Source organism: Equus quagga, chromosome 14, assembly GCF_021613505.1.
Source record: "Equus quagga isolate Etosha38 chromosome 14, UCLA_HA_Equagga_1.0, whole genome shotgun sequence".
Classification (NCBI taxonomy): Eukaryota; Metazoa; Chordata; class Mammalia; order Perissodactyla; family Equidae; genus Equus; species Equus quagga.
Window position 1 is genome coordinate 94,914,592 of NC_060280.1, and position 22,453 is coordinate 94,937,044.

At 60.0% G+C, this 22,453-nt stretch overlaps 1 protein-coding gene across 1 annotated transcript in view; it reads left to right on the top strand.

Annotated features, from left to right (window-relative positions):
• Window positions 1-22,091: 22,091 nt before the first annotated feature.
• The window catches only part of NFIC (nuclear factor I C), a 53,534-nt gene continuing 53,172 nt past the window's right edge, over window positions 22,092-22,453 (top strand). The window contains exon 1 of the mRNA XM_046637461.1: window positions 22,092-22,242. Coding sequence (XP_046493417.1) covers window positions 22,240-22,242 — 3 coding nt within the window. The 5' untranslated portion in view covers window positions 22,092-22,239. The remainder of the gene's footprint in view (window positions 22,243-22,453) is intronic.

Below are 22,453 nucleotides of genomic sequence, written 5' to 3' on the forward strand. Positions count from 1 at the left end.
GGATGGATGGGTGGATGGATGGACGGACGGACGGATGGTGGATGGATGGATGGTGGATGGATGGACGGACGGACGGACGGACAGACGGATGGATGGTGGATGGATGGTGGATGGATGGATGGATGGACGGATGGATGGATGACTTGTTGGATGGATGGACGAGCAGACAGACGGACAGATGGATGGATGGGTGGATGGATGATGGATGGATGGATGGACGGACGGACGGACGGACGGATGGATGGTGGATGGATGGATGGATGGATGGACAGATGGATGGACAGATGGATGGATGGATGATGGATGGATGGACGGACGGATGGATGGATGACTTGTTGGATGGACGAGCAGACAGACGGACAGATGGATGGACGGGTAGATGGATGATGCGTGGAGACAGCAGACGTGGTTGTCCCGAGTGTGAAGGCCACAGGCCCAGAGCAGCCTGGGAAGCCCCCCTTCAGGGCCGGGCAGGGGAGACTTGGGGGCCCAGACGCCATGCCAGTCGCCCCGTAGCGGCCTCTCGGGGGGCCCCCGTGCCCCTGCTGCCTGTGGCGGCCCGGGGCCTCGGGGCTCGTCTGCGCACACATGGCTCGGCTCTGGGGGGCCCACCGCAGACAAATCAGTGGAAAATTAAAATAGTGGCTGCGAGCGGGTTTAGGCGGCCTCAGCCGGGCCACTTAATGACCCCTTTCTGGGGATTGTTCCCAGCTGGAGGTGGCTGGGGGAGGGGGCCGCCGAGCCACCCAACCTGAAAGGGAGACGGAGGGGGGTCCCTGGAAACCGGCGCTGGGGAGAGGAGACGAGCCACATGGTGGTCGTGAGGGGGGCGGGGGGAGGGGGAAAAGATGAGCCTGGGCTCCCGGCATGGGTCCACCCAGGTCCTGCATCCCCGCAGGGGCTCCCTCAGGACCTTTGCCTGTGAAATCCCTCCTGCCCGGGGCTCCCCTTCTCCCCCAGTTTGCCTGGGTGGCTTCAGCTCATCTTTTAGGTCTCAGCTGCAATGTCACCACCTCCAGGAAGCCCTCCCCAGATGAGGTCGACGCCTCCGATCATTTTACTCTCAGAGGCGGCAGCCCTGCCCACCCATATCTGTAATCTTACCCTGCCGGACACGCAGGGATGAAGGGCAAGAGCTCCACGTTGCCACTCACCAGCTGTGTGTCCTGGGGCAAGTCACTGTCCCTCTCTGTGCCTGGCTTTCCTCATCTGTAAAAGGGAGATAAGAATCATTCCTTCGTCATAGGCTGTTGGGAGGATTAAGTGGGTTATTTGGGGCAAACTGGGGTTTGCTGAGCAGTTACTATGCGGGGCAGGGCACTGAGTCTGGTCACCAAATCCTTGCAATGTCACCTTAGCGATGGCGTCACTGAGGCTCAGAGAAGTTAAATAAACTGACCTGGTACCAGTGTCATGGGCCTCGGCCAGTATGAGCCCTTCTGCCTGGTCCCCTCTCCCACTTTGGTCCCCGCAGTCCATCCTGTCCACAGCCCCTGCAGAGGGCGCCCGGGAGCCCCTGGGTCGGTCCCGCCCTCCTCCGCCCACAGCCCTCCAGGCTCCCATCTCCCTCGGGGAGAAGCCGAGTCCTCCCCGTGGCCCCCCAGGTCCCGCATGACCTGCCCCGTCCCCTCCCCCGCCCTCCCTCCTCCCTCTCTCCCCCTCCTCCCTGTGCTCCAGCCACACGGGCCTCCTCGCTGTTCCTCCAATCACCAGTCCCATTCCTGCCCCAGGGCCTTTGCACATGCTGTTCCCTCGGCCCGAGATGCTGTTCCATACCCGCCTGGCCAAGATGGCTTTGTCTCACCCCTCTGTGCTCAGCTCACATGGCACCTGGGACACCCCCCCTCCCGGCTGATGTAGGTCCTGTGGGGTCCCCTCTCTGCGCCTCCCCCAAGCTTCTCGTTAATGCGACGTTGCAATTGTATCCTGTGTCATTCTGTCTCCCTGCCTCGGCTGCGAAACGGGAGCAGAGGCTTCTGCAGGGGCCGTCTCCGCGTCCCCAGCACGCAGCGTGGGGCCTGGCACACAGCAGGCACCGAATAAATGTGTATTGAATAAACTCAATGCCTTCGTTTCCTCCCACTCTGGCTGACTTCACGATTATTTTAAAATCATAGCTCCTGGGTCCTACTTCCGTTTCTTCTCTTTCCATCCTGAAGAGTCGGTGACATCCTGGACCAGATGGGGCTGCAGGGGCCTGCTGTTTGGGAGTCATTTCAGATTTACAGAAAAGTTGCCGAGATGGCACAGAGACGTCCCCCGCACCCTTCACCCGCTGCGCGCAGTGTGGACGTCGTCCTTAATGACAGGCCGTTTGTCACAGTTTAGAAACGGACATTCCTAGGGTTTATTCACTCAACTCGACTTTATTCAACATTTACCTGTTTTTCCATAAATGTCCCCTTTCGGGTCCAGGATGGCACGTAACATTTAGTTGTCACATCTCCTCAGGCCCCTCCGGGCTGTGACCGTCTCTCCATCTTTCCTTGTTTTCCATGACCGTGACCGTCATGAAGGAGGACGGGCCGCCGTCCTGGGGACGTCCCCCAATCTGGGTTTCTCGGACATTTTCTTATGATTGGACTGAGGACATGGGTTTGGGGGAAGGACACAGAGGCAGGTGCCCTTCTGGTCCTGACACCCCCCGACATCACCCCAACGTTCACCTTGACGCCTGATTAGGGTCGGCCCGCCAGGTTCCCCACTGTCGGGTTGCCGTCTGTCCATTTCTCTGCTCTGATCTTTGCAAGCGAGTCATTGAGCCTGGACTCACCCCCGGGACGGAGGAAGAGCTACAGAGAAGGTTCGACATTCTTCTGCGAGGAAAATCATTCTATTTGCCCCTCATCGATTTCTTCGTTGCCATCGGTGTGGCCTCACTTTGTTAAGGTGATGCTTTAATTGATCATCCGATACCGTGTTATTCATTTTTTGCTTTAATTTTACCAGCTTTGCTAATGACGTTGCCGCCCTCTGCCGTATCTGTCATCAACATGCATTACGGAGGGGTCAAAGGTTTAGCTGTAAAAAGATTAAAACAGAAAAGTACTAGAAGAAAATATGGGAGAAACTGTTATGGGATCGGAGCGGGAGGGCTCTTGTAAGCAAGCACGAAGACTTGGAGACCAGAAAAGCAAGACTAATATTTCTTTTTTTTAAATTGAGGTGACATTGGTTTATAACATGATACAAATTTCAGGTGTCCATTGTTATATTTCAACTTCGGTGTAGACTACCTCTTGTTCAAGACTAATCAGTTTCATTACATAAAAATTAAAATATAACGCATGACCAAAAGGCCAGAAAACCAACCTCAAATGTGAGAGAAATATTTGCAACATGCTTGCGAAAAAGATCTTTACAGGACCACAAATATGTAAAGAGTTCCCATCAAGCAATAAGAAAAGGCCAACTGAAAAATATGCGAAAGACATGAGCAGACCATCACTGAAAAGAAATGAAAGTGGATTTAAAGTCTAGGAAAAGATGTTCAACCTTTTCAGAGGAAGAGGTAACATCTGCCAAAATGCAAAATGCAGCCCCCTGTTAACACGACATTGTCGATTCTCATCATGGAGCCACAGGTCTGCAAAGACGTGTGTGGAGAGATGTGCAGCTCGGTCCCGTTTATGGGGGCAAAAGACGGGACAGCACCTCAGTGGGGGGCAGTCACACAGGGAAAGCGTGGTCTGCGGAAAGCAGCCTGGTGGGTCCTCGCAACTTCAGCATAGAATCACCATGTGGTCCGGCAGTGGCGCTTGTGTGAATCGACCCCCAAAAGTCAAATGCAGGGGCTCCAAGAGGTTTTTCACAGCCGTGTTCACAGCAGCATGACTCACAGTCGCCAAAAGGTGGAAGCAACCCGAGTGTCCGTGATCGGATGATGGATCCACACAGTGTGTCCATTCACACCCTGGAATATTACGCAGCCGTGAAAAGGAAGGAGGTCCTGACACCTGCTCCCACTTGGACGGACCTGGAGGACGTGATGCTCAGGGACGTGAGCCAGACACAGAAGGACACACACTGTGTGGTCCACTCACAGGAGGTCCCCAGAGGAGCCACATCCACAGAGACAGAAAGTGGATGGGGGGCCAGGGGCTGGGGGAGGGGTGGGAGTCAGTGTTTCCTGGGGACAGAGCTGCAGTTTGGGGAGATGGAAAGTTCTGGAGAGGGATGCGGGGATGGTGGCACAACCATGTGAATGTGCCTCATGCCGCTGAGCTGGGCCCTTAAAAATGGCTAAGATGGTGAATTTTAGGTTAAATGTATTTAATCACAATTAAAGGAAAAAGAACAAGAAAAGCGCGGGGCAGCCGGCGCTGGAAGTTGGGGCTCCGCCCTGTTGATGGACAGACGGTGGCAGCTGCCGCGATGCGCGCGGGCCCCGCTAGAGGGCAGCACGTGACCGGGACCCGCCTCGGGCTTTCCCGGCCCTTCGATCCTTCTGGAAGGTCTCCTTTCTCCTGTTCTCCCCCTTTTTCTTTAATTTACTCGCGTATTTCCTTCCTTTTTTCCCACTGCCTTCCCTTCCTAGGCAAACATCTCAAGGGCTCACCGTGTGTCTTATTTTATTTCCGTGTGTCCTTGAAACCCCTATTTTGTCGTCCGTTGCACACGTGTGTAAGACGCCTGGGAAGATGGTCCAGACGTGGATGCGCGTGACGGCGTGTCAATAAAACTTTATTCGTAAAAGCCAGGGATGCACCGCGGATCCTCGGAATTCTCCAGAGAAACAGAACCAACCGGATGTGTGTGTGTGTGTGTGTGATTCCATCGATACACGGGCACCGAGCGATATAAACAGACCGAGAGAGAAATACAGATATAAATAAATAGGCAGCTATTGTAAGGAACGGTCTCATGCCGTGCGGGGACCGGCAAGTCCAAAATTTGTAGGACGGGCCAGCACGTGGGAATTTCCAGGAAGAGTCCCCGTCGCCGTCTTGAGCCTAGAGTCTGTAGGGCAGGCTGGAAACTCAGGGAGGATTCCCGCGTTCCAGTCTCAAGGCAGAATTCCTTCATTCACTCGGGTTTGGCTCACCACCCCTTCGACTGATTGGACGAGGCCCACCCACACCACCAAGGGCCGTCTCCCTCCCTTAACGTCAACCGATTGTGAATGAGAATCGCGTCTGCAGAATGCCTGCACAGCCACATCTGGACGAGCGTTTGACCAGACAGCTGGGCGCCAGAGCCTAGTTTAGCGGACAGGAAATGTAACCATCACGGGCTGGATTTGATTCGTGGGGCACAGCTCACCAGCTCACGTGTATTCATTTCCAGGAGCTGCTGCAACAAAGTACCACAAACTGGGCACCTTAAATGACAGAAATTTGCTGTCACCCCGTTCTGGCGGCTGGAAGTCCAAAGTCAAGGTGTCGGCAGGGCTGGCTCCTCCTATGAGCCGTGAGGGAGAGTCCATTCCAGCCTCTCTCCTTGGCTCGTGGATGTCCATCTTCATGTTCATGTGGTCTTCTCCCCGTGTGTGCACCTCTGTCCAAATGTCCCTTTTTCATAAGGACAACAGTCATACGGGGTCAGGACCCACCCTCATGACCTCATTTTCAGCTTGGTCACCTCTGTAAAGACCCATCTCTGAAGACAGTCGCATTTTGAGGTCCTGGGGGTTAGGACTCCAACATATGAATTTGGGGGGCATACAATTCAGCTCATAACACCCTGTTATAATGGAGATGGTCCTTTTCCTTTGCTGTATAATATTCCATCATGTGACCAGAACTCGCTTGTCTCATCCGTTCTCGTGTGGAGGGGCATCTCGGTTCTTTCCAGTCTGGGGTTCTTGTGGATGAAGTGGCTGTGGATGTTCCGACATGTGCCTTCTGGTGGACGGAGCTGAGCATCTCTTCTTGCACAGGTGGTCTCTAGGCTTCTCTCCCATGAAAGTCACCTGTTTGGACAAGTTGTCCACTTTGCCGTCTCTTTTTAGTGGTTTTGAGGAGCTGTGCCACCCTATCGCACACGTCGTGGACCAACATTCTCCTTGGGACTTCTTGGAGCTCAATTAGACTAGAGTAAGAATGACTTCCCCATGCAATATGCCAGACAGCAGCCCTGCGGAGGAGTCCTTGTGTATCTGGCTCTCAGCCCTGCCATTTCTTGTCCCGTCCTGTGGTCTCTCTATTCCCTCTGTGCACAGCGCCCTTCCCTGGACAGAAATCTTATCCTTCATGGTTGTGTCTTTAATCTGGGCGGCGTCCCTTCTGCAGGCGGTGTCAGTCAGGAGAGCAGTTTCAGTTCTCTCGTGGAGCAAGCGAGTTGTCCCCAGGGCCCTTGACTGACCCGTCATCTTTCTTGGTGGCTTGTGGTGTCACCTCTCCAGACACCCGAGGATGTGTCTCTGGGCTCCGAATCTCTCCAATTGGTCTATTTGATCACTGTGAACATACTGCCCCGCCCCGGAAGCCATTTGCGAGGTCGGAACTCTTACCATCTCCCTTTGACAGATGGGGAAACTGAGGCTTGGGGAGGCAGAGTGCTCCCTAGTCGTGCTGCAGGAGGTCGAGGGTAGAGTCAGGACCCGAAGCCAGGGCGGAGTTGGCTGTTTTCGTGGGTTTGATTTCTGTGGTTTAGTCTAAAGCAGGGGTTGCAAACTTTTTCTAGAAAGTGGTTCATGGTCAGTGTCTTCGGCTGTGAGGGCCGGACCGTCCCCGCGATGACGGTGGCGGCACAGAAGCAGCCAGAGGCGACCCGCGAAGGAGTGGCCGTGGTTGTGCGCCAATAAAACTTTATTTATAAAAACAAGTCGGGGGCCAGACTTGGCCCCTGGGCCGGTTTGCTGACTGCACATCTAAACGTTTATCCAGCTCCTACTGGGGGCTGAGCCCTGGTCCACATCCTGGAGAAACAGCGGCGACCAAGACAGATGCGCACAAACATGGAAGTGCTGAAGATAACTTCAGAAAACAAGGCTGTGAAACCAGAAATGGGATGAGGGGAGGGTGACAGCTGGGAGGGGAGAAGAGAGGGAAGGTGTCCTGAAGGATGAGAGATCCTTGAAGATATTAGGGAAGAGTATTCCAAGCAGCGGGCACAGCCTGTGCAAAGGCCCTGGGGCAGCCCTGGCCTGGAGTGTGGGAGGAGCAGGAGGAGGCCCGTGTGGCTGGAGCAGAAGGAGCAGGGAGGGCAGGGAGGGGACGGGGCAGGTCATGCGGGGCCTGGGGGCTGAGGCAGATCTGAGTTCTGATCTGAGCTGTTGGAGATGACAGAAGTGGGTACCCAGCGCACAGTAGGCCCACAGAGATGCTAATGGGGGTGAGTGGTGTGGGCCCCGGGCAGCCTCGCCCCCCGGAGGGGGTGGAGGGAGGAGCAGAGAGGACCAGGAGGTTGCGACCCACTCCACACATCCCCTGAGGCTGTCCCCTCCTGCCACCTGCGTCTCTGCTCTCCCTGTTTTGTCTCCGTCACAGGATGGGGGTCCCCAGGAGAAGCCACCTCGTGGACCCGGTTACCATCGGGGGGTGGGTTCTGAAGGCTGGGGACAGGTGGCCGAGCCGGAAGGAGTGGGTCACAGTGTGGACCACACAGGGGTCACCTGTGGGCCAGTCAGGGGTGCATGTGGGGTCAGGGAGCCTCGCCTGCCCCTCCCCGTCTCTGGGGACATCGGACACTCAGAAGGGGCAGCCAGGCCCAGGGCTGGGGGCTGGTGGGGGGGGTCACTGCCGTCTCCTCGGCCAGTCCGGCTCTGTCGCCCATGGTGGGGACCTTTCTCCGGGTCCGGGAGCTGAGCGGCCGGGAGCATCCTCGGGGGCAGGGGGCAGGCTCGGCCCCCCCGCCGGCTGCTGGAGGTGAGGGGGCCATGGCCACCGATGTGGGACCAGCTGGAGGGTCCTTGTCCCCCGAGCGCTTGGCATCCCCCATGCGGCTCCAGGTCAGCAGCTCAGCCGGGAGCCTGGACATCAAAGGGTCCCGGGTTCCAATCTCCACTCTGTCCCACTTCTGCAGGGTGACCTTGAGAAGGTGACCCCGCTTTCCGATCCTCAGTTTCCTCCTCTGGAAAACGGGAGCGATGACACCCTCCCCCTTCCTGGGTTTTCGAGCCTCAAACGCGAGCCCGTCGGCTGCCCTTCCCAGACCGCGTGCCGGGCGCCTCTGAGGGCCAGGGCCTGTTCTCGACGCTGGGGACCTGGCCGGCAGCTGGTCAGACAAAGATACTTGTCCTGGTGGAGCCGGCGTCCCGGGGTCCAGTGACCAAACCCACATGTGGTGTCGAGGGACACTGACCCCCGTGCAGAAAACGGACACGAGCATCAGATTTTATGACTGTGGCGACGGCCGCTGTCGACGCGCCATTCACGGCGCGCGGAGCCCGCACTCCAGCTTCCGACGCCTTCCGGGGCGTGCAACTACTTAGCACCGACTGTGTACCACACTCCAGACCGCAGAACCCCGGGCGCCCATTTCCCAGAAGAGAAAGTGAGGTCTCAGGTGCAGCCAAGGTCGCAAGCCGGATGTGCAAGTGGGGCCCCGGAGCGGAGCTGCCAGGTGGCACGCTTCCTGTACCCCCCTGCCCTCCCCCCACCGGGTCCCCAGGCAGAGCTGGCACCCGCCCCGCGGCTCCCTCCATCCTGGGCTCCCCTGAGCAGGGGTCCAGCACAGCTGGGCCTCAGCAGGGAGGTGGCCGGGGTTGGGGGAGAGAGCAGAGTGGGAGCGGGGTGCCCGCCCTCCACCCCCGGGCTGCCCGGGGAACCGGGACACCTTGTCCTGGCGACGATGGGACCCGCCCGCTGCTCTGTTTAATTCCGCTGGGCCTCTCGGTCTGTCACTCTGGGGTGGCCCTGCTAAAGGGCTGGGCTGGGGCGCCGGCCAGGCCTCTTCCAGAAGGGGGTCTGCAGCTCCCCCCACCCCTGTGCCCGTCCGCCTCTGACCCCGGGGCTGTCACCGCTCCGCTCTGCACCTCAGCTTCCTCCTCTGGAAAATAGGGTCCCGTGGTCCCTTCTTCAGGTTGCTGGGGAGCCCACGCAAGGAGCCCGGCAGTGTCACGATGAACCTGGAGACGTGTTGATGCCCCCCCTTCCCAGGGCACCTGGGCCGGCCCTGGGACCCCCTGACCTGGGGGCCCTCCCCAGGCCCTGGCGTTTCCGTCCGTGAGGTGGGGAGGCCCCCACGCGTCTCGCCCTTGTGGATCCTCAGGGCAGCCCCCCGGGAGGAGGGATCAAGTGCCAGCTCCTCCTTTCCCAGCTGGGCCATCCCAGCGCTTGGCCGCTCTGTGCCTCAGTTTCCCTCTCTGCAAAGGGGAGATCTGAACGGGGCACGCGCCTCCTCTGGGGTCCCTGAGAGGGTTCAACACATTCGTAGGAAGCGTGAGAATGGGCGCTCGCGGGTGTGGACATGTGTGTCTGTTAAATCAAAGAGAGTTTAAACCCAACATAGGTAAACGAGCGAACCGGGCCCACTGCACAGATGGGTAAACTGAGGCTGGGCTTCATGGCGCGTCAGGGGCAGGGCTGGCGGTGAGAGACCTGGTCAGCGGCCCCCCACTCCGCCCCCAGGGCGCCAGGGGGAGGCGAGGCTGGGGACACGGAGATGGGGTGAGCCGTCCGGTCCCACTGGGCCCCTTGCAGGCCCCGCTGGGTCACCTCAAGCCAGTGGCCGTCCTGCTCTGAGCCCCACTTCCCTCCTCGGCCCGCTGGGCCGGGGTGGTGGCGATGGCAGGTGCCCGCCTCCCGCTCTGCCCCTTTGCACAACCCGGCAGCACAGCCGGAAATCGCCGTGCCAACGACTCGCGCCCTCTGTAACCGACTTCCTGCCGTTGGCGACCCGGCTTGGGTGCCAGCGCCCGCTCCCTGCCCCCACCCAGCCCGGAGAAGCACCTAGACGAGGCCCTTCTGCCCTTGGCTGGGGACATCGCTTGCCAGCTGCCTCCTGCTCGCCTCTGGAGGTCAGAGGGCAAAGGCCAAAGCCCAAAGGCCAAAAAAGCTCCTTTTTCAGATCGAGAGAAGCAGTCGCCGTCCCCCAGCTGTAAGTTGCTGGGGCCGGGGCTGCCCTCCTGGCACAAAGAGGAGACCCCAGCCCTGATGTGGGAGGGGATGTGGGGACGTGGGGACGTGAGGGGGGTCCCTGGGGCGCCCCTCCAGCCACCAGGGCAGCTGGTAAATACTGACAGCACGATCCTCGTACGCCTGTGCCCATTTGACAAATGGGGAAACTGAGGCACGGAGCCCGGATGCCGCTCCTCAAGGCCGCATGGTCTGTGAGTGGCAGAGCTGGGGTTCGAACCACCGAAGGCCCCGGGGGCCTGGGGCTCAGGGAAGGAGGCCTGGTGGGCTCTGTGGGGCTGGAAACCACGAGGCCGCCCTCACCCCCGTTTCTGCACGGAATCCATCTTCTCTTCCCTATGGCGCCCCCTGCCGGCACGTTGGTGGGTTCCCCCATTGGACAGATGGGGAAACTGAGGCCAAGAGAGTTGGCCAGAGCAGCTTGTCTGAGTTCCTGCCGGACAGTGGGAGATGCTCAGCCTGGGGAGTGACCAAGCTGGGCAGGGAAGGGGGACACGGAGGCAGTGTTCCCACATCCCATGACTTCCAGCAGCTCCCACCGTGCGTGATGCTGGTGCCCTCAGGCCTCAGTTTCCCCGTCTGAAGGGAGAGATGCCAGGGAGACATGAGCGGGACTCCGGAGGCTGGGCGTGTGCGGGCAGCTCCGGGTGGGCCGGGCCCACCGCCAGGCAGGGCGGAGGCCTCCCCCGTCCCTCCGGCTGCCACGCTCCATGACCTTGTTGTCCCCGAACGTGCCTCGCTCCGTGCCACCTCCGGGCCTCGGCCCCCAGTCGCACGGCCAGCAAGCAGCAAACCCAGATTCCAGCCCGGCTCGGCCTGACTCCAGGCATCCGGAGAACGTCCAAGAACTCGGGGGCTCCACTCCCCGGCCGGCCGGGAGTCAGTCCCACTGCCCACGGCGAGTGGCCGCATCTCCCGATGTCCTTCCGAAGGGTCATCGCTCGCCCGCTCTTGGCTCTACTTCTCTTCCAAGGGCGTGAAGTGAGTCCAGAGCGGGGGAAATTGGGTGAATTTCGTGCTCCACGGGCCTCCCAGCCCAGGAAGTGCTCCCGGGGTCTAGCTGCAGGCTCTCCGGCTGCTTTGCTCCCCTCCCAGCTGTTTGCAGGCCCGCGGGGACGAGGCGTCGTGAGCCACACCTTGAGCGTGTGGACAGGAGTGCCTCCCCCCTTCCAGGAGGGTTGGGGCGCCCAACTCGGCAGAAACAGGGGCGGCAGTCTCTGCGTGTGGGACTGGGTGCCCCCCCCGGTGCCTTTAACAACAGCCGGAGCCTAGGGGGACTAACGAGGACAGACACTGGCTGTGGGCACCGGGCCGGGCCCCTGGGTGGGGGAGCAGGTGGTTCTCGGTCCCAGGCAAGCGACTCGGGGCTGGGCTGCAGGAGTGCCTACTGTGTGCCTTTGTCCTGCCCAGGGCAGCCTGGGGAGGCGGGGACATCGGGCGCCGGGCAGGGGCCTCCGTCTGTGCATTTGTGACATGAGTGAGGAGAGGTGGCCGCGCCAGGCGGTCATGAGGGGGCCGCGCACACGGAGGAGGCATGGGCTGTGCCCACACATAGTAGGTGCCCTGTAAACCTGCCAGGCTGTCATCGTCCCCACCTCCTGAAGCTGTCCCCAGGGATAAATGAAGCCTGCCCTGTAAGGGCCTGGCCCATGGTGGCAGGTCAATAAATGCTTGTTGAGTGAATAATAATAATCAGGCAACTCCTTTCCTGTGCGCTGTGTTCTCAGTTTCCAAACGGCTACACGTGCAGTTTCTCCTCCTCGGCTGTGTGGACATCTGGAGGGCCGTCCTGGGCGCTGTGCGGGGCTGAGCAGCATCCCTGGCCCCACCCCCTCGATGCCTGGAGCTCCCCCAGTGTGACAACCACACATGTCCCCAGACGTCCCCCGGGGTGCCGAGCGGCCCCTTGAGACCCCTGCTCTGTGGTGTCAGCAGCCCCGCGACCTCAAAGATGCCCTTTAGCGGAGGAGGCACGGAGGCTCCGAGCCCCCAGCGCCCCGGGGGTAGTCGACCCCGCCGCAGGGAGGGGCGAGCGGTCCACACCCGCGCGGCCAGGCCGGGTTCCAGGAAGCGGCAGGGGGCGGAGCCCAGGGCAGGCCGGGGTTGCAACATCGGAGGGCGGCACGGCGGCGTGCGTGCCCGGGCAGTGCCACCGCCCCAGCCCCGCGGGCCCCGCCGGGGAGGGAGGCGCGGGCACCGGCGGGCGTCGCAGCCCGGGCGGGGCACCGGAGTGGCACGGCCCGCTTAGCGACGCGCCCTGCGGCCCCACCAATCAGGAGCCGGCTGGGTACGCCCTGGCCAATGAGGACGCCCCAGCGAGCCAGGCCACACACCCAAGCGGAGCCCATTGGCCCAATGGAAGGGCTGGGGGCGGTCCCTTGGCTCCCCCGAGCCCCGCCCTCTCGGTCCCTTTCGGACGTCCCCCTCCCGGCGCTTCCTAATATAGGGGCGCCAGGGTGGGTCCGAGGGAGCCCCGCGCCCCTCGGCTGGCACCGCCATATCAGGCCCACAATGATGCTCACATTTCAGGCAGTCGTTCATCAAACGTTTCCCGAGGATGCGAAGATGAGCAAGGCAGATAGAGAGGAAGAGGCCCGTTGAAGGAGGGCATTCCGGGCAGCGGGCACAGCCCGTGCAAAGGCCCTGGGGCAGCCCCTGGCCTGGCGTGTGCGAGGAACAGCGAGGAGGCCCGTGTGGCTGGAAGGAGGAGAGGAAGGCAGGGAGGGCACGAGGAGAGGTCGTGCAGGGCCTTGGGGGCCGCGGGGAGGACTTTGTCATCCTGAGGGCAATAGGGAGCCGTGGAGGGCTTTAGACAGTGCCACATAAAGACTGTGGGATTGGGGACAAGATCCTTTCCCTCTCTGGGCCGTCTCTCCTCATCCCTGAAATGGGGGCATGGTAACCCCCAGCTGGGGAGTGGCTGTGATAGTAAAGGCGGTTTCAGCGAGGTGCCTGGTGCATAGTAGGTACACAGCCTGCATCCAGTCCGTTCCCTGTGGTCCTCCACCCTGGCCCCCTCCATCCGGGTCCCTCCGTCTGTGCTCCCCGTAGCCCCCACCAGAGGGCGCCCGGGAGCCCTGAGTTGGTCCCGCCTCCTCCGCCCACAGCCCTCCAGGCTCCCCTCCCTCGGGGGAGAAGCCGAGTCCTCCTCGCGGCCCCGCACGACCTACCCCGTCCCCTCCCTGCCCTCCCTCCTCCCTCTCTCCCCCTCCTCCCTCTGCTCCAGCCACACGGCCTCCTTACTGCTCCTCCAACACGCCAGGCCAGGGCCTGCCCCAGGGCCTTTGCACCCGCTGTGCCGTCTGGCACACTCTCCCCCCAGACATGCACGTGGCTCCTCCTTCACCTCCTTCTGGTCTCAGCTCCTCGAACGGCACCCCCAGCCCGACCCCCGCTTCCCCGTCCCCTCTCTCCCTCGCTTTCTTCTTTCTCCATAGCGCTCATCGCCACCCCGCACACTGTCCACTCGACTTCTGCATCTTGCTCACCGGCCGGCCGTCCCCCCTCCATGGACCGACAGCTCCACGAGGGCGGGAGTTTTGACTCGTTTCTTCCCCGCTGCGACCTCAGGGCCCAGAACCGCACGGGGCGCCCAGCGCGTGCTCGTCAGTGTGGACGGCGGATTCGGACACAGGGCTATGATCAGCTTTTATAGTCCCCCCCTCAGTGTCCCAGCTCGGTCTCTGTCCCCCTTCCTGTGTCCTCTCCCAGCCCTGGGGGAGCCCCAGGGGTTCACTGGGCCCAGAGAGGGAGGGGGGGCGCGTGCAGCCAGGGACCCCCCAGAGACTCGAGAGTCTGGACAGGGCCCCCCCACCATGTGCTGGCAGGAGGGCAGCCTCCGGTCCCCTGGTCACGCTGCCGGCCACTTCCATGTCCCCAGGAGCTGCTTTTTGACTGACGGGCGGGTGGTGGAGGCGGCGCGCGCGGGGTCTGGGGCCCGGCCAGCGTCAGAAGGGCCAGCCCGTTTCCCAGGGGACCGAGGAGCCGTGTCTATGCGGGTGTGTGTGTGTGAAGGGGCCGTGACCCCCCCCCCCCAGCCCGGAGGCCCGGCGGGGACCATTGGGGATGCCTCGGCCCTGACCAGAGTCCCCGCCTCCATCCCGGGCGCTGGGTCCCCGCCCCTTCGCTCCGGAGTCCCTTTGCCAACGAAACCCCAGCGCGGAGGTTTTCAATGAACAGATGGTCCCGGGCCAAGGGGGTGGGGGTGGGGGTGGCGGTGGGGGTGCGAGCTGAGCCCTGAAGGGGGCCCGGGACGCCCGGAGCAGCCCTGCTGGCCTCCCAGAGGGGAAACCGAGGCAGGGCGCTCCCCCCAGGCCTGCGTGCCCGGGGCGGGGCGCGCCCTTCTCGAAGGGTCCCCTGGTTTGGCCACGTAGCGCTTGGCAGAGGCGGGCGCGGGGGAGGGCCGAGGGCCGGGCCCGCTGCCATGTCAAATTCCTCCCGCGCGGGGGTGGGGGGGGGGGGTGTTTTGTTTTTTTTCCAACAGAATCAAAAGGAGGAGCGAGCTGCTGGCAGGAAGAAGGGCCCCGCGCCAGGCCCAGCCGGGCTCACCCTCAAAATCACGCTCCAGGCCTCGCGGCCCGGCGGTGGCGGGGCTGGGGGGGCGGGAAGGGCGGCTGCAAGGGGGCGGCCTCCTCCAGGCACAGCGGGCACGGCCTTCAAGGCCCCCTGGCTGTTGCAGCCCCCCGCCCACCAGTGCCTCCCAGGCTTCGTGGCCTCTACACCTTTGCTTGGGCTGTTCCCTGTGCCAGGCATGCTCTTCCCGTCCATCCCTGTATCCCACCCAGGTCACCTCGGATCTGGTCTTCCATACCCTGGACCGACAGGGCCGAGGCTGAAAAAAAAAAATCAGTCGTCCCCATCCTGTCTTTATTTAAACGTGGTATTTTGTGCCTTGTGGATCGTCGGCATTCCTTTTGATTCTTAAAAAGATTGTGTTGGGGTCGGCCTGGTGGCGTGTAGTGGTTAAGTTTGTGGGTTCGGAACCGGGTGTGGACCTACACACCATGCTGTGGCGGCATCCCACATACAAAGTAGAGGAAGATGGGCACAGATGTTAGCTCAGGGCCAATCTTCCTCACCAAAAATAATAATAATGATAATAATAATAATCTCATTAAAAGGTTAGTTATCTAGAGGTGCAGGCAGCAAGCCATGATGGCCGGGCCCACCCATCTAAGCTGGTCGTCGGCTCCCTCAGTGCTCAGGGAACTTCTGCCTGGTCCTGGAGCCCACCCTCGCAGGCCATGACCCCAGCAGGCCTGCTGGCACCAGCTGTGTGACCCCGGGCAGGTTGTTTCCTTCTCTGGGCCTGAGCCGATGTCTCTTCCATCAAACCAGCTCCTGCCTGGAGGGCAGCTTGTGCATCAAATGGGATAATGGCTGGAGAGGCCGCCCACACAGTGGAAACTGTTATTAGGGCCGTGGGGCCACCCGGGCCTCAATTTCCTCACCTATCAAATGGGCATAATGAGCTGGCTGCTGCTCACCTCCCGGGGCTCCAGAGGCTTCGAGGGAACATCTGAAGACTGTCCTCACCCACTGTGGGGACAGGGGCTTCTGCTGGGAAGTCCGGCCCCCTGCCCCTGATTATAATAACATCTCCTGCAGAAATATGGAAAAGGAAAAAAAAAAATCGCGAAAAAAAAATCGCAAAAAAAAAATCGGCGATTGCCACCTCCTTCCTCCTGGTCTGTTCCTTCCTTGCCATGCTTTTTTCCTTTCCTGCCCTTTTTCACAGCCAAGAGCCAGAAAGTAGGACCCTCCTGGGGTAGGGAGAGGGGCCTGTGAGCCAGGCTGCCACCTTCAAATCCTAAGCTTCCCGAGTCCTGGCTGTGTGACCTCGGGCCACTCCCTCAACCTCTCTGTGCCTTAGCTTCCTTGTCTGGACCATGCGAATGATGTCAGTGCCGTCCACGTGGATCTGTGGCAATGACTTAACATGGGGATCAGCAGACTACGACCCAGGGGCCCCATCTTTCTGTTCAGCCCGAGAACAAAGAATTGTTTGTACGTTTCTAACTGCTTGGGAGCAATCAAAAGAAAAATATTTTGTGACATCCGGAAATTATGTGAAATCCACACTTTGTGTTTGTAAATAAAGTTTTATCGGCACACGGCCACGCCCATTTATTGATTTCTCATCCCTGGTGGCTCGAGCTACAAGGGCAGGGCTGAGGAGGTGAGAGAGACCGCCTGGCCTGCCACGCTGAAAATCTTATTCTCTGGCTCTTTGCAGAAAAAGCTGGCAACCCCTGGGTGACTCTGGGCAGCACTGTGTACAAAATTCTCCAGGTGTGCTTGGTGTTGTTAATAAATGTGTGGTTCCTACACGAGTCACGTGCTATTGTTCCCCTGTAAACGTTGCATCGCCAGCATTTCTCCCGCCCCACTGACGATTTCGGGAAGCCCGCCTTGCTCTGCCATCCCGGGACATCTCTTGCATGATCCCCCTTGGCTGGACACGCAGGTTGTTCCCAGTGGCTAAGGGAGGGCCGTGAACAGCCTGGCGTCTCGAGCCGGGTCTGATTTACGTAGCAGACTCGCCTCCATCCTTCGCGTGTGCTGCATCCTGTTCCGGGCAGGTTGCAAATAACTTATTTAATCGTCGTCAGGACTCACCCCCGCTGCCATCTGGTTGGCACGCTCCCCATCCGTCACTGGGCTCGGCCAGCGCAGGGGGCGCAGCTGGAACTCCATCTCTCCGGGTGGGTGTGGCAAATGGTGCAACCACTTTGGAAAACGGTTGGGCGGGTTCTTAAGAAGTTCAATGCACACCTACCGCAGTGGGACCCCGCCTGCGCCCTTGGGTCTTGACGCAAAAGAAATGGAAGCCTAGGAAGCAGGCCGTGCAAAGGCTTGCACGCAAATGCGCTGGGCATCCGATGCAGTCTGCTCCCAGACCTTTATCCCACAGGGCCAGATGCAGATGGTCACCCGAGGGCTTGTGTGGGGGGGCTCCTAGCTGCTCTCTCTGTGACGGTCCAGAACGGGCAGCAACTCGGATGTCCACAGCAAGGGATGCACACACGGGTGCTCACACATCCAGACAGTGGAATATTAGCTGGCAATAAAAAGGCGGGAATTCTCAGTACCCAGGACAAGGGGATGAACCTCGAAATAAGTGGGTCAAGGAAGCCAGACGCAACAGACTGTGATTGACAGGCAGCCACACCCGCTCCTTTGCTGACAGTCTGTGACGCTTCTGTGCCGCAGGGAAGTAACCGCAGGTCATTGGCATGTACGGCTCCGGCCTCAGTTCCCACATCTGCAGAACGGGCTTAAACACGCTCCTACCTCACAGGTGTGCACACCTGCGGCTGCGATACCGCGCGACTTTGTTTACGCGGCTCTACGTAAGGGTTGGAGGTGCGTCGTTATCGTTCAGTGATTTGTTTCCTTTTTTAAAAATTTTCCCTCCATACAAAGCATCTTGGGGATTAATTCCCGTCAGCGCTGTGGCTGAAGGGCCCTGCTGGGTGTGCGTGTGCATGACTCTGTTAAACATGTGTATTTACATATTTAACACGCATATTTACATATTCACCATGCACGTCCACATGTCCGACACGCATATTTGCATATGTAACAACATATTTGCATATACATGCATATTCACAAGCCTGACATGCACATTTGCATACTCTGTACACACATTCACACATCTGATATGCATGTTTGCATATTTAATATGCCTATTTGATATCTGCATATATTATACAATATACAAATATATATTATATAATGCATACTGCATATTGAATACATATATATTTTATATGTAATACATCTTATATATGCATATATAATATGTATAATACATATTTACACATATATATACATGATTTCTTTTTAAAAATGAGATTTACAAGGCCTTTAGTCCTTCCGAAACTTTCATTCAGTCAACAAATATGCATTGAAGACCTACTACGTACCCGGTGAGGTCCTCAGGGCCAGAGACGCAGCCGTGAACAAAACAGACAGACTCCCCCCGCCCCCCAACGTGGAGCTGACGGTCTCCTTCTGGCAAATTCGTATTTTTAGTGATTTAGCTGCTTACTGGGACTTCAGATGCTGCAATGAGTTTAATCCCAATCTGACTCATGATTGATTCTCACCATTGTTCCCTTTAGTCGTAACTTTAAAAGTTCGCGAATAGAGCCAACAGCCACCCACTCGGCAGCACCAGGATAAACAGACCTTTCGCAACAACCCACACCCCAAAACGCGGGTCCTGCCCCCTGCTCTCGGAGCGCCTCCCTGCCCCAAAGTTAGTCATATTCTGGAATCTGGAATGTGTCCTTTCCTCGCTTGAAAATAATTGTATCTCAAATAGGTATTTCCCCCAAAATGTTGTTTCCTTTTAGTGACTGTCCATTCAGAAAGAGGGTGTCATGCTGTGTGTAATACGTGGGAGCTTCTTGGGCGTGTCACTGTCACATTGCTGAGTCCATCCATACCGTCTGCCTGCGGCTGAGAACACGGCTGTGGCTGCTGAGTAATATGCCTCCGGGTGAATTTCCCACAATGCATTTCTCCATTCTCTCAGCGATGGGCATTTGGATCATTTCTGGCGTTTCGCCTTCTTCACGGTGCAGGGATGAACATTTTGGGGCACGTTTCCCGGGGCTGTAAGCCACGGTTTCTTGTGAATAGACACCTGGGAGAGGAAAGGCTATATTATGTGGCACATGAGTGTTCAGTGTTGTGAGGAGTGTCAGCCCGCTTTCCAAAGCCTTTGCCGTGTGGAAGAGCTCAGTGTACGCACAGCCTCCCCAACATTGGGTATTGCTGGATATTTTAACTTTGGGGCAATGATAGAGGGGTCTCGTGGTGGCCTTGTCATGCATTTCCTTGATCCCTAAAAGGGGTGGACATCTTTTCATGCACTTCTTGGCCCCCCACGTTTCATCATTCACACTGCGCCTGTTCATGCTTTTTGCACATGTTTCTTTTGAGTAGTTGTCTTTTTCTTATTGGAACCTCGCTATTTTTAAAGGACCCTATCACATGCCACCGGAAGGCTGGCCGTTATTTACAGCACGCGTTCTCAACAGGGGCCCAAATTGGTTCTTAGGGCATGAAAAAAAATTTCACTCTTTCAATGTACAAAGCACAGACATGCATACAATACACAAACCCATAGGCAGTGTATCTGGGTGTTAAAATTTCATGAGGGCTGATTCCGAGAAAAATGTCTAAAAACAGCTGAAGGGGCAATCATGAAAAAAAAGTTGAGAAACACCGATTTGTAGCCATTTTCACAAGTGTACGGCAACGATCTTATCGAGGGGCATACATACCTTTTCCCACGTTCGGGACAGACTCCCGGAAGTTGGACCCTACCGTCTGAACTTGTCTCGGGCCTCGCCGTGCAGGCCGAATTGTTTTCCCAATTCTTACCATCTTCGCCTCCAGGCTGTTTATGAAAATGCCCGTTTCACCACATCCTCACCAGCACTGGGTTTTATCAATTTAAAAATCTCGACCCACTTTGAAGCGTGCGAGAGCATGGCACGTTCTTGCCAGGGTTCACCTTTCTTTGGTCTCTGCAAGGCCGCATCTCTTTTACACGTTTGCGAATTCCTCTGTCTCTTCGGAATGTTCTAGAGTGGAAGAGCTGTAGGCCAAGACATCTGGAGCGAAGGGGATTCCTGGCAGAGAGGGGCAGCAGCTTAGCTGAGTTGCGTCCCCTGGTTCCACGGAAAGCAGAACTTGTCGGTGATGCAGCTGGATGCTTAGCGAAGGGGAATTTCCAGTCGAGTGTCAAAGGTGTCGCCCGGTTTCTTCTGGCTGCTTATGGGAGAGGAAGGAGAGAGATGGAAGGAAGAACGTTTGAGCAGAAAGGAACCACGTCTTGAGGATCTGGAACCCTGTCAGCCTGTCCAGATCACAAAAGAAACCAAAATTTAGAGATTCATTGTCAGAAAGGCGTCCTCCGAACCATCATCGCCTGTGAGCTTGGTGACTTTCGGCAGGTGTCTAAACCTCTCTGAGCCTCAGTTTCCTCATCCATGAGATGCAGATGGAGGCAACAGCGCACGCCTCCTAGGGCAGCTGTGAGGGATGGCTGAATGGGCTCGTGTGAAGTGCTGACCACGTGCCCACAGGCCTGCTGGGGAAAATGATGGGTGGGGGGCTCCTTGCGTGCCCCCCCTTACTCAGCTCTGGACCCCAATCCCTGCCCGGCTCCATCAACCCATCCCTCCCCTCCCCTCCTCCCACATAGCTAATTCCCCAGGCGGGAGGGGCAGAGGAGTCAAGCTGGGAATTAACGGGCAGATTAGAGACGAGCTGAGAGAGACGGGGTCTCTATCCTGTAACCCTTGCCTCCCCGGGGCCGGGGCTGCAGACCCCCTCTGTCGCCTTTGGCTTCAGGGGTGTGAGCCGGGCCGCCTCCAGAACCTTCCCCCCGCCCAGCAGAGCACCCTGGAGAAGGCGTTAGGATCAAAGCCTTTGCGCTGCTGACATGCTGGTCGACCTCGGGAAGATGATTCCCCCTCTCTGGGCCTCGCTTTTCTGTTCTGCAAAGTGGGGAGAGGAATGTGCCGATGAACGGAGAAACCCTCAGCGTCCCGGGCTGATGCTCTGGGGACAGCTGAGATAAGGCCTACGGGGAGCCCATACTTAGGGACCCCAATTCAAGGCAAGGCTGGGGTCGCCCCCATTTGCTTCAGACCTCCCAGCCCCCCAGGGCCCGGCATGGCACCCAAACACACACAAGCAACTTCCAGAAGCCCCCGGAGTCAACCGTGGCTGCAGAAGGGCCGGCCAGGGCCTGATTCTCCTCCTGGCGCGGGGCCTGCTCCCACCCTAAACCCTGGCGTCCTGCCTGGAGGAGTGGGGAACCGCTGTCCCCAAAGGGTCCCTGAATTCCCGGAGCCCCAGTGTGGCGAACTGGGGTCGCGGGGCGGGGGAAACTCAGACACGAGGCGGATCACAGGATCTCCTCCCCACCCCAGGTCCGGGCAGCCCCCCTCCCCTCGTCCCCGCTGCGCCAGACGCAGGGCCCAGGCGGGGGGAAGGGGGCGGTGCCTGCTCTGCGGCTGCGGGCGGAGGGGGGACTGCGGGAGAGCGCGGGGTGGGGGGGGCGCTGCGGCACGGCGTCCCAGCCCGCAGTGGCCCGCGCGCCGGGGGCGGGGGCGCTGACCCCCCTCGGCCCGCCCATCCCCCGCTGCAGAGGCCTCGCCGTCCATCCCCCCACCCACAGAGCCGCCCGCGCACTCCCCGCCCCCGCCCCGCCTGGAGCCCCTGCGGGACCCCCGGGGGACCCCCGCCCCCCAGGTCTGTCGCCCTCGGTGTCCGAGTCTCTGTGTGTGTCCCCATCCGTCCCGTGTCCCCGCTGCGCGTGTCTGTGACCGTGTGTATCCGGGACACCTGCATTCACGGGCCAGAGAGGCTGGCGCGACGGCCTGGGGGAGGGGTCCTGGGGGTCGCGGGGTGTGGCTCCGTCCCAGGGCTGGAGTGTGTGTCTACGATTGGCAGTCTGTCTGAGCGCCTGGGTGACACCCCGCAGGCTGCGAGTCTGTGTATGTGACAGCGCGCAGGCTGTGGGTGTCTGGGTGACACCCCGCAGGCTGCGAGCATGTGGGTGCCCGTGTGTGTCTGTCTGGGTGGCACCCGCAGGCCGCGAGTGTGAGTGTGTGTTTGTGGCATCCTGCAGGAGGTGTGTGTCCGAGACTCCCCCAGCGGCTGCGAGCGTGGGTCCCCGCGTGTGTGGCTGCCACCCGCAGGCCGCGTGTGTCGGCGACACGCTGCAGGCGCCGCCGGGGTGGGTCCGCGCGCGGCAGGGTGCGTGGCGTGTCCGTGTCGGAGTCGAGGAGGTCCCGGGCGAGTGTCCCCGAGCCGTCTGCGCGCGCGTGTGTGTGAGTGTGTGTGCGTGTGTGTGAGCGCGCGCGCGCCGCGGCGAAGGTGGATCCGCTCCCTCCGCAGCCAGCCCGCCCCGGGCCGGGCCGGGGATGGAGCCGCTGCCGGAGCCGCCGCAGCGCGGGCCGGGGCGCGGAGCGGCCTGAGGCGCGGGCGGCGCGCGGGCCCGGGGGGAGGCGGGCCGAGGGGAGGGTCCTGCGGGCTGGGGGGGCGGGCGCGGCGCGCCCCCTCCCTCGCGCGCTCGCTCCCTCCCCCGCGCGCCCTCCCTCGCCGCCTCCTCCCGCCGCCTCCGGCCCCCCCTCGCCGGGGACCGAGCGCGCTCGCTCCGGCGCCGGCCTCGCCTCCTCGCAGCAGCGCCATGGTACGTCGCCGCCCCCACTTTCGTTTTCGCCCGGGGAGTTTTTGGGGTGGTGCGTGGGCTCCGGGCGAAAGTTGCACGGTCTGGGGGGGCAGGGGGCGGGGGCCGTCCGAGGGAGGGGCCCGAGGCGGGGACCCCACCGCCCGCCCGTCTGCCCGCTGCCGCCGCCGCCGCCGCCGCCGCCGCCGCCGCGGGACCCCCGCCCGCCGATCCT